General features: G+C 40.5%; 1 protein-coding gene across 4 annotated transcripts in view; it reads left to right on the top strand.

Annotated features, from left to right (window-relative positions):
• Positions 1–12,096, top strand: part of TTN (titin) — a 266,446-nt gene that overhangs the window by 149,442 nt on the left and 104,908 nt on the right. For all 4 annotated transcript variants that reach the window (XM_080927461.1, XM_080927460.1, XM_080927459.1 and 1 more), the window contains 19 exons: positions 316–429; positions 1,630–1,698; positions 3,726–3,806; positions 4,645–4,719; positions 5,421–5,507; positions 5,854–5,916; positions 6,218–6,307; positions 6,824–6,871; positions 7,491–7,892; positions 7,995–8,273; positions 8,757–9,032; positions 9,312–9,451; positions 9,747–9,873; positions 9,965–10,228; positions 10,527–10,793; positions 10,908–11,171; positions 11,264–11,403; positions 11,517–11,643; positions 11,764–12,030. In XM_080927461.1, the coding sequence (XP_080783587.1) occupies positions 316–429; positions 1,630–1,698; positions 3,726–3,806; positions 4,645–4,719; positions 5,421–5,507; positions 5,854–5,916; positions 6,218–6,307; positions 6,824–6,871; positions 7,491–7,892; positions 7,995–8,273; positions 8,757–9,032; positions 9,312–9,451; positions 9,747–9,873; positions 9,965–10,228; positions 10,527–10,793; positions 10,908–11,171; positions 11,264–11,403; positions 11,517–11,643; positions 11,764–12,030 (3,180 nt within the window). The remainder of the gene's footprint in view (positions 1–315; positions 430–1,629; positions 1,699–3,725; positions 3,807–4,644; positions 4,720–5,420; positions 5,508–5,853; positions 5,917–6,217; positions 6,308–6,823; positions 6,872–7,490; positions 7,893–7,994; positions 8,274–8,756; positions 9,033–9,311; positions 9,452–9,746; positions 9,874–9,964; positions 10,229–10,526; positions 10,794–10,907; positions 11,172–11,263; positions 11,404–11,516; positions 11,644–11,763; positions 12,031–12,096) is intronic.

Raw genomic sequence — 12,096 nt, 5'->3', positions numbered from 1 at the left:
TTCACCTATATGTGATTTATGTTGTCCTTTATGTATAGTAAGTCTTCCCACCTGTATGTAAGACATTCTTCTATGTGTGCGTCTGGTCTATGTGCTCTATCTAATGTAAACATGCTTCATCTAGGTGATGCCTCTGCTAATTTCTTGTGACATGTGTTATCACCTATGTATACAGTGCTATTTTGTGTTTTATGTCAAAACACACTTTACTTCATACAGATATAAATGTCTGCATCATTCACTGTATGTGCATACTGTATACACACTGTCTACTGAACCGTTGGTTGACTAACACTCCTGCAATACTCTTTCAAGAACCTGAGCCTGAAAAGAAAGTTATCGAGAAACCAAAACTCAAACCAAGACCCCCAGCACGTGCTCCTTCTCCGCCTAAGGAAGATGTGAAGGAGAAAATGTTCCAACTTAAAGGTACAAAGCTCCGCCTCTATTGCCTTGCTAGCCTGCTTCTGTGGAAATGGCTGCTTCCAAGGAATGCATCGCGGCTGGGAGTACCCGTGTTCAGTCACGGCCATGCTATCGGAACTAGAGGGTTTTTACATTGTCCCCAGTCCTGGGTTATGTTCTGAAGCCATGCCTGCTGCCCCAGTATCAGACGGGGGGGGGGGTACCCAACTAACTTTCCTTGTGGAATGGAAGGCTTTTTATCTCAAAACGTGACTGCTGTGCATATGGAGGTCGTCAGCATGTGGAATGTCTAAGGCATCTCTGAAAGATCTTTTTAACACTGCAGTGAATACACTTACGTACGAGTCAAAACTTAGTTCTTAAGTAACCGCATGCTCTTTGAAATATAAGTAGCATCTGTGTGGTATCCAACAGCTGGGAGATGCATATACCATGAGAAGAGTGTGTGAGCCTCAGTGCTGCTGTTCTGCCTTTTTAAAGCCTAATAGAAAGCCAGTCATGGTCTATATGGTTCTCAGTGTAGCTGGAAAGTGTGTTCTTAGTGCATTTGATATCTAGCACCTCTTTATCACAGTTCCCTCATCCTTTCTGCATTTCTTCCCTTTAAGTTGATACAGTATTGTTTAATATCTTAAATCTCACAGGCATGCTTTCTGATCATATGTTTTATACAATATACATTTAGTTTTCTGTTTAAAGCTATCTTGTTTGCTATGTTAAGTTTTCTAATCTGAAATGTTCAGGTATACTCTTACATAAGGAGTTCTCATAAGTGTTTATACATGTACAGAGTCAGAATCATTTTAGAGATACTTTGGGTGATTCTTGCCCCGTTGAAACCTTCTTGGGTTTTAGGTGACAAGAGAATCGGGCTCCTCTGAATGTGACCCATCTGTTGACTGATGTATTATGGGGACACATATTTGAATGCAGGTCCCTTGGTGTATAATGTCCTCTGTGAGGATTAGAAATCCTCTTCTTTCTTGACTGGTCGATATAACAAGCCAGCCATGGAGCAAACCTGCACTTGGCTCTCCTGCCTTACGGGCTTCTTTCTGAATGTTCTTTGGTGGCTGTTCTTGGCTGTTATTAATGCCTTCTGGTTATAAGAGAAGCTTGGCTTTGATTCTTGTGGTTAAAAAATCGCTTGCTTCAGATTAAGGATACAAATAATGAAACTGTGTGCTTTAAAATTCTTTAAAGCTGTTTCAAAGAAGAAAGTTCCTGAGAAACCCGAGGTTGTGGAAAAAGTGGAGCCCGCGCCACTGAAAGGTATCTCACAGGCTGCCTGAGCCACACGAAAGCCTCACGGCCGCCTCTCCATCTGACTCCATGCTCTCTTTGTGCCGCCATGGGGCATTCTTCCGACTCCCCCTTTTCCTTAGTGATAGGGAAGGAGAACGGTTTCGCTCATGGCTTGAACTTGTGTGGCGTTTATGGTCCTAGCTCATGAGTGTTGGTGCTTCCTTTGTCTCCCATCAATTTCATACATCACATGGACGCGTACTGTTGATCTGTGTCTTACACTTCCATATGTCTACTTGCACTTTTTTTTTTTTAAGCTAAATAATAGCAAACTCTACTCGTCAGATGAAATTGATATCAGGAGACATCTTGAGTCAAAATGCTGAACAGTTGTAAGCTGTTGGGGGTTTACCTGGACATCGGCATTTTCATTTGTGTGAAAACATTGCAGATCATATTCTCCTGACATCCGGTGGACAATCCCTGGGGATTTCCATTGCCTCTGACCCCCACCTGCTTTCTTCTAACTTGAGGCAGCTTGGCAGGTGTCCATAGTTTTAGGGAAATACCATGATTATAGATTGTTTTTCAAAGCGATTTTTCTTTGGATAGTCTTTTCCCTATCAAATTAACCTGTAAAGACAAGACCATATAAATCTAGAAAATATCAGTTTAAGACTAAATAATATCTCTAATAAGTTCAGTGGGTGTCAGAACTCTGGTACAGTAATTGCACAGCCCAACCCAGAATTTTAGAATAATCACCCATATTTCTAAATGATTTTTCTCAATTGAACTATAAAAGTATTGAATTTAGAAATTATTAAAATAAGTTAGTATGTATTAATACAAGGTTTCTTTAAGAACAGTAGCCACAATAATGTATGAGTTTCAGACATCAACATTTTAAAAATCAACTAAAAATAGTATAAAAAACAAAAGCATTAATATACTTTTATTATATGCATTGTATAAATAAAGAAATGTATGTTTTGCCATTTCAGCTTACATTATTATATAGGTTCAATCAATGAAAATAATTTTCCATTAAAAACATTGATAATTTACAAATAGTAATGAAGTATAGATTATAATACTTAAAATTTGTGAATGTTCAGCTGAAAATTTTACTTCAAACATTTGGCATTATCAAACATGATTATTTTAAGTGAAATATGCACTTGATCCTTTTGCGCTTACATCTTTGAAGTAAAATTTAAGCAGGATGATCTTCATCGTGTTAAAAGAAAATCAATAAAACTGCTTAAAAACACCAAACAGGAAATTTTATAAAAATATCTAAGAAGCCCAAATTAGTTGTGATTCAACAAAACGGTGCATCAAAAGAAATAGCTTCAAAGCGGTTCAGTGGTCACTGGGTTCTGATTTGGAATCGTATTTAAATTCATGCACTATAGCAGCAATGAAGTTTGCTCCACAACACAGCATCGTAGTGCTCACTGAAGAAACAAGAAGACATGTATAATCCCTTCCTCGTTTAAGTTCAAAAAGATTATCAGAATTCCTGAATAGTTTAGCTTCTGACACTCATTTTGAAATCAGACTTCTGTAATTTTTGTTTTATTATTAACAAGAGGATGTTCAGAAAGGGAAATCTGATCTTTCCTCAGTATCCAGGTTCACAGCACTGGTTTTCGGTTCCCATCAGTGGAGTAGATGACACAGTGGCAGGGCCTCGGCTTCATCCTGCAGTGTGTGCTCAGGAAACAACAGTGATGATGTGTACAATTAAAACAGCTACAGAATGAAGCCAGGATGCCATTGAGAACCCTTGTACTCTGATGAAAATTCATCAAGCCACTGTAGACCAACAGATTCTAAACTCAGTAAAATAGACTTGCAGTCAGTGTGACTGAACTCTCATGAGATGGTATATCTACCATCGGCTTTTGAGTTCTGTAAATGTCTGTGTGACAGAAATGGTTCCTTGACACACTCTAGTTAAACTGCTTTGAGTACAGTCATTTGTTGTTGTTGTTGAAATTCCATTTTTCTATGAATTCATACCAAATTTGAAATCATGTCCCTTTAAGTGCCTACAGCTGAAAAGAAAGTTCGCAAATTACTTCCTGAACCTAAGCCTCAGCCAAAGGAAGAAGTGGTGTTGAAAAGCGGTATGGTCCTTCCCTCCCACATGTCAAGAGCTTGGAAAATGGACTCACCCTGTGAAAGCTCACAAGATACTTCTGTTCTCAATTATTAGTTAGATTCTCCATCAAAATTCAAATGTAGTTCCACTAAAAATTAAAGATGATCATTTCCGAATCTTTTAAGAGAAAAGGCAGATATTTTGTGAGCATTCATAGTTTTAATGATAATGTTAAGATACAACTAAACTGGTAATGTCCTAACAACAGTGACCATGGGTGTCATATTTTCATAACCAAATCGTGAAATAAAATATACTCAGCTTTTAAAATAATGTATATGCAACTACTTAAGCCTAAATATATTCAGTCTCACGAGATCACCACATCCAATAATACTTTTTATAAAACTAAACATCTTACCTACTAAATATGAAAAAATGCAAAATACTCACAAAAATAAAATTCTAACCTTGTTTCCTATACAGGTATTGATCTCTAGGCTTCATTACATCTGATTTCTGTACTTAAACTACTTTTAATACAAGTAGTTGTCAATACATTGTTTAGTTATAAGAATTTGTTGCTATTCAAATATTTTTTTATTTGAACCAGTTTTATACCACAGTTATCTCTGGGCATAGAATCTAGAGAGATATGAAGGGTTTCTAAGTTTGACATGAATTCACAGATTTTGTTTGGGGGTATGGGAAATGAAGGCATTTTCCTGTAGATGCTAATCTCCCACTGTGCTCGCTGCATGTCTTTCATTGCCCTTGCTTGCAGATCATCTGTTTTCATTCAGCTTATTCAACATCTTCATTTGCTCATCTCCGTTTACATATAAACCTTTTTGTCTTTTAAGTTCTAAGAAAGAGACCTGAAGAAGAAGAGCCTAAAGTAGAACCTAAAAAAGTAGAAAAAGTTAAAAAACCAGAAGGTAGGAATCATTTTCATAAATGACAATTTGTGAGATTCTCTTTCGTCAGAGTGGACAATTAACAAAAGGTTTATTTTGTAAACGTAATTGAAGTTCAACATAAACATGGCTTCATCTTTCATCTGTCTGTACTGTATATGTTCCATTGTCTGCTTTATGTTTTGATATTTGACATTACTTCCCAAATACAAACATTTCTTGGTTTTTGCCTAGGGACAAGTGTAGCATCTGTCATCAGTATTAAGAACTTTCAGATCCCCACTCATGAATTTCTCCATATATTTATCATCATCATGTTATTATTGCTTTACTATATAAGTTCTCTTCATGAGAATGGCTTGAAGCATCTAATTGGCTATGGAATAAATTCATGAGAGAGTTTTACCAATGCTTCCTAAATCTGGGAATTCTCAAGTAGATTGACATCTACCGTTTACCTATTGTCAAAGGCTACCAAGACTGCAGTTAGATCTGGATTAGAAAGAGAGAGATATCAGAAATTGGAACCAAGTAGATGAAAGAAAGAATGGGGAAAAAATGGAAGCAGTGTCTTGAGAAAAAAATAGAAATCTGTCTGTAAAACACGATTTGCATAAAAGCCATTACTAGAGTATTTGAGAAGTCTACAAGAGTTTCAGTGCAAGTTTTCAGGTAACTTGCTTCCCGAATTAACATCAGACTATGACCTTCTTTCCTTAAAGAACCACAACCACCTCCGAAAGCTGTTGAAGTTGAAGCTCCTCCAGAGCCTACACCAAAGGAAAGGAAAGTTCCAGAACCAACCAAAGGTATGGTTCCCCTGACACAGTCTTGGTTGTCTCTAAGAGTGCATCCACATAGCACCTCAGCATCATCCTGATGTCCTGATCAGACATTACAGGCATCCTGGCTTCCTCAGCATCCCTGTACAATTTGCTAATAAGTTCATACCTGTTAAATAAGTTACTAGGCATGAGTAATGAGATAAATAACTTCAATCTAGTCCAATTCTTGCTATATATACTTTTAATTTTTGTTGATTAGCCATATATGTATAAATACTAATATCCTCATGCATATTAGATTTGCTTTAGTTCTGACTTTGTGAAAACGTTACAAAGGATTGTAATAACCTGATTATTTCTGTGAATTTAGTTCCTGAAATTAAGCCAGCAATACCACTCCCTGGACCTGAACCAAAGCCAAAGCCTGAGCCAGGTAAGCAAGCTTACTCTTAAGATGAATGTTCTTCAAGCTCCACATAGATATGTAGCACATGAAAAAAAAAGTAAAAGGATGCTTTTTCAGATTAAAGTGATGAGCGTTAAATAAAAACATGAAAATCACTGCGCTTCCAATGATTTCTGCTATCTCAACATGCTTAGATAGCACTCTCAGGAAAACTAGGTTTTTTGAGAACTTGCCATTACATCATGAAAGGCCATTAAGCCACCAGACGTAGTTGTCATAGGAGGTGACAAGCAGATGCTTTAACACGGTGGGCATCTTCTCTCCACAGAGGTGAAAACCATGAAAGCTCCACCCATAGAACCTGCGCCCACTCCCATCGCTGCCCCCGTGACAGCGCCTGTGGTTGGAAAGAAAGCAGGTATGGCTCCTCCCGCTCCACCTTTGCCAACTTGCGTAGATGGGGCTCCACACTGGATTAATGTTCAAGCATCCTGTCAGATCCTGGGCTGTATGGTTAAGCTCTTACATTTTCTTCATCTGATACTCCACCTAATACATCACTCAGCAGACACATACTGTGTCTTAACTGTGCTGTGCGGTCCCGCAAGGCATTTCTTACATATCCTTTTGACATTAGCTAATGGGTATTTGGTGATGATGAAACTCTAGGAGACAAACTCTTGAAAAACATACATGGGAATCCCATCGAACAAATCCTGCCCTTGTGCCCTATAGTGGCATTTCTCATCTAAAAATTACTAAAATATTGAGGTACTACAAGTTTTACTGATGGTTTCACAATATTGTGAATATATTTAAAGGAAACTGGTTTCTCTTTATATATTAATATTTATATAACAAAGAATATGATCCATTCCAGATAGTTTATTGATAGATATGAAAATTTCACAAATATCAATCTTTTTAATTTCAGAAGCAAAACCTAAAGATGAGGCCGCCAAGCCAAAAGGTCCCATCAAAGGTGAGTTTCATGTCCCTTGGACCTATCCTAGCATTTTGTCTTATGAATTCCAAGACTTTACACTCACAAGAAAACATTTTAAATTTCTATAATAATCTTTATTTCTGACATTGCTACTAATATTATTCAAGTAGATATTATAAAAAGAACAAACTTTACCATGATAAATTTATATCTTAATTTTTCACTATATATATATGTGTGTGTATATATATATTGTATATTAATCTGGATATTTTATACACAGCACTGAAAGTTGAGAAAATTAAATGTATGTATTATTTCTAGGGCCTTTTCATGTCTGAGTTTTCAACTGACAAGTTTTTTTATTTTTTATTTTATTTTTTTTATGTATGTGAGTACACTTTACTCTCTTCAGACACACCAGAAGAGGGCGTCAGATCCCATTACAGATGGTTGTGAGCCACCATGTGGTTGCTGGGAATTGAACTCAGGACCTCTGGAAGAGCAGCCAGTGCTCTTAACCACTGAACCATCTCTCCAGCCCAATTGACAAGTTTTTATTTCTCTAGTCCTGTCTCCTCCTACACTTTACATACACTTTGTGATGTCCTTGGAGATAGAGGCCCAGTTAACTATCCACTTTGCTTTGAATTAGGTGTGGCCAAAAAGACTCCTTCGCCGATAGAAGCTGAAAGGAAAAAGCTCAGACCAGGAAGCGGTGGAGAGAAACCTCCCGATGAGGCCCCGTTCACCTACCAACTAAAAGCCGTGCCACTGAAATTCGTGAAAGAAATCAAAGACATCGTTTTGACAGAGGCAGAGTCTGTAGGCTCTTCAGCCATCTTCGAATGTTTGGTCTCCCCGTCCACGGCCATCACCACCTGGATGAAGGACGGCGGTAACATCCGCGAGAGCCCGAAGCACAGATTCATTGCAGACGGCAAAGACAGAAAGCTGCACATCATCGACGTCCAGCTCTCTGACGCTGGGGAGTACACCTGTGTGCTACGTTTGGGAAATAAAGAAAAGACCTCCACTGCTAAGCTCATCGTAGAAGGTAACACTCAGTCCTGCACATGGTCTATAGTAAGCCTTACAAAAGAGACGCTCAGCAGCAACATTCACTGAAAACTTTAAATCTGATTGAAATTCTCCACAGAACTTCCTGTGCGCTTTGTGAAGACGCTGGAGGAGGAAGTCACGGTGGTCAAGGGACAGCCGCTGTACTTGAGCTGTGAGTTGAACAAAGAACGCGATGTGGTCTGGAGGAAGGATGGTAAGATCGTGGTGGAGAAACCTGGCAGGATTGTGCCTGGTGTCATTGGCCTGATGCGGGCCCTGACCATCAATGACGCAGATGACACTGATGCTGGGACATACACCGTGACGGTTGAAAATGCCAACAACCTGGAATGTTCTTCCTGTGTAAAAGTAGTAGGTGAGTACATGTAAGGCAGAGGGGAGAGGGTCGCTTGAGCAGATAAACCTCAGACCAGTGTAGGCAACACAGTAAGGCCTACATCATATATATGTGTGTCTACACACAAACACATATGTGTATATGTGTATGTATATATGTATACATTATATATAAAAACTAACATACTACATATATATGCATACAGACACACACATATGCATGTATACATAGGTGTGTGTATATATATATATATATATATATATATATATATATATATATATATATATATATATATACACACACACATACATACATACATGCAGTTAGGAAATTGTTCTTTTTATTCTAAGCAAATAGAATAACTGTTCTTCAATGTCTGAAGACCAGAAGTCTCCTTGATACCTTATCATACAGCACATAAGAATTACATCCAGTTTCATAAATTTTTCCAATTTTTGAAATGTCCCGAAGGACTCATTGCGCTCCCTTGCTCTCCAACAGAAATCATCAGAGAATGGCTAGTGAAACCTATCCGGGATCAGCATGTGAAGCCCAAGGGGACGGCTGTTTTCACCTGTGACATAGCCAAGGACACGCCAAACATCAAGTGGTTCAAAGGCTATGACGAGATCCCCTTGGAACCCAACGACAAGACCGAGATACTGAAGGAGGGGAACCATCTCATTCTCAAAGTTAAGAACGCCATGCCGGAGGACATTGACGAGTACGCGGTGGAAATTGAGGGGAAAAGATACCCGGCCAAGCTGACGCTCGGAGGTATACAGACCTTACCTGTTACTCTTCCAGGTCAATCTTACATGCACGAAACACAACAGTAGGTGAATTCACACCGAAGCACACAGAGGTAGCACTAGGCAGACTTTTAAAAAGTTCTGTCTTTTAGAAGATTGATCACATGATGTTGGGAGGGGAAAGAGGTGGGTAAGTCAAGAAGTGGAAGGGGGTGGGTTTGATCATGATGAAATACTTCATTTTAAAAACGTATCATGTGGCTAAGTCTAAAGTAGCATGTTTCTTCGTTTCCGGCTGACACAGAGCGCGACGTCGAGCTGCTTAAGCCGATAGAAGACGTCACCATTTATGAGAAGGAAAGCGCCAGCTTCGATGCGGAGATCTCAGAGGAAGACATCCCTGGGGAGTGGAAGCTGAAAGGAGAGCTCCTGCGGCCCTCGCCTGTGAGTGCCTCCCCTGGGAAGTGACCAGTCAGAGCGCAATGTAAAATCAAATCGCTGTCTCCTTTATGTTGGATAGGCAGGCTTCTTTTAATAACAGTGCACGTGGGTTTCTAAACTCTCAAAGGATGGGACTTACTTAATCCATTCTTTATGGAAAACTTGGATAGAATTTTGTAAAACTACCCTAACGTCCAAGCTTTGCTTATATGTTCGTTGGTGCGTCATTTGGCACTTGATAGAAATCAGAAATATTGCCGTGCAAATAGTAAGAAGGTGGCCTTTTTGTTTCTTCCAGACTTGTGAGATCAAGGCTGAAGGTGGAAAGCGCTTCTTAACTTTACACAAAGTGAAACTGGACCAAGCTGGAGAAGTCCTGTACCAGGCTTGCAATGCGGTCACAACTGCCATTCTGACAGTCAAAGGTCTGGGGCTTTAAAACCCTCCGAGTGGACTCACCTTTATTTCCCCTCCCTCTGCATCTGAAACATCTTATTTCTTTCTGTTTGTTTTCAGAAATCGAGCTTGACTTTGCTGTACCCCTGAAGGACGTGACTGTCCCAGAGAAGAGACAGGCTCGGTTTGAATGTGTCCTCACCAGAGAGGCAAATGTCATATGGTCTAAAGGGCCTGATATAATCAAGGCATCTGACAAATTTGATATTATTGCTGATGGAAAGAAACACATTCTTGTCATCAATGACTCTCAGTTTGACGATGAAGGGGTCTATACTGCAGAGGTGGAGGGCAAGAAGACGTCAGCACAATTATTTGTGACAGGTAACAGCCCACGGATGAGCTCTGAATGCTCTATTTAGTGTGTATCCTACGTTTATTTTCTGATTAATTAAGACAGGATGACAAGTAGTAGTGACAAATGTCCAATATTACTTCCCCAGTATCATAGAAGATACACCACACCTCCCAAAGAAAACATTTAACTTTTAAAACGAATAGCCCCATCTCCAAGGAACAGCTAAAGGCCTCAGGGAAGAGCCTCCTTTATCCCCACACAGCAGAGTAGGCTCTTTGTGTAGGTGACCTGTGTTCCTGAATGTGTTACCCGCTTGTCCTGTAGGCATAAGACTCAAGTTCATATCGCCTCTGGAAGACCAAACAGTAAAAGAAGGCCAGACAGCAACTTTTGTCTGTGAGCTCTCTCACGAAAAAATGCACGTGGTCTGGTTCAAAAACGATGTCAAGCTGCACACCACCAGGACGGTACTCATGTCTTCTGAGGGAAAGACTTACAAACTGGAGATTAGGGAAACGACACTGGATGACATCTCTCAGATCAAAGCTCAAGTCAAGAACCTCAGCTCCACAGCCAACCTGAAGGTCTTGGGTAAGTGGGACCAGCTTCCAAACGGGTAGCAAGCCATTCTATATGTCCAGCCCTGGAGTATTTGATAGGCTTCAGTCCCCATGTCATTTTCTGATAAGATGGGTGTCTCTGCAGAGGCCGATCCCTACTTTACCGTGAAATTACACGACAAGACTGGCGTGGAGAAGGATGAGATCATCCTCAAGTGTGAAGTGAGTAAGGATGTGCCGGTCAGATGGTTCAAAGACGGGGAAGAAATCGTGCCTTCGCCCAAACATTCCATCAAGTCCGATGGCCTGCGCCGCATCTTAAAGATCAAGAAGGCGGAGATGAAGGACAAAGGGGAATATGTGTGCGACTGCGGCACAGACACCACCAAGGCCAACGTTACCGTTGAGGGTGAGTTACCCGCAAATGTCAAACTCTGCATCTCAAGGGCTGCAATGTATTTGGCTCGGTCCCCGCTCACAAAAACCTTCGTATTCTTCCAGCTCGACTCATAAAAGTGGAAAAACCTCTGTACGGCGTGGAAGTATTTGTGGGCGAAACCGCCCGCTTTGAAATTGAACTGTCTGAACCCGACGTGCACGGCCAGTGGAAGTTAAAGGGAGAGCCTTTGACGGCTTCTCCTGTGAGTGAGCGCAGAAGAGGGTGTTGATGGATTTTCAGGTTCCCCCTTCCCCCAAACGGTGGCTCCCAGGAAGTCCCATATATGTAAATACTGTGTCGGTTTTCTCTTCGTAGGACTGTGAAATCATTGAGGATGGGAAGAAACACGTCTTGGTTCTTTATAACTGTCAGTTGGACATGACCGGGGAGGTCTCCTTCCAAGCTGCCAACGCTAAGTCGGCAGCCAACCTGAAAGTGAAAGGTACGCCATACACTGAGGTACCTTTTAGCATTTTCTGTGCCGCGTTCCCTGCTAAGAGCCAGAGCTGATGGGGCGAAGGCAAGCATACTCTGATGTGGCCGGCTCCGGCTTCTCTTTCAGAACTGCCGCTCATTTTCATCACCCCTCTGAGCGATGTCAAAGTCTTTGAGAAAGACGAGGCTAAGTTTGAGTGTGAAGTATCCAGGGAGCCCAAAACATTCCGCTGGCTGAAAGGAACCCAGGAAATCACCGGCGATGACAGATTTGAACTCATCAAGGATGGCACCAGACATTCGTTGGTGATCAAGTCGGCGGCTTTTGAAGACGAAGCCAAGTACATGTTTGAAGCCGAAGATAAACGCACAAGTGGCAAACTGATCATTGAAGGTAATCTTGGTCTTTAGGCTGCCTATAGAATTATGGGTTTTCGCATTTAATTTCATACCGCTTTGT

Source organism: Micromys minutus (assembly GCF_963924665.1).
Source record: "Micromys minutus genome assembly, chromosome: 13".
Classification (NCBI taxonomy): domain Eukaryota; kingdom Metazoa; phylum Chordata; class Mammalia; order Rodentia; family Muridae; genus Micromys; species Micromys minutus.
Note: the sequence above shows the minus strand (reverse complement) of the source record. Positions and strands in the feature narration are given on the sequence as shown.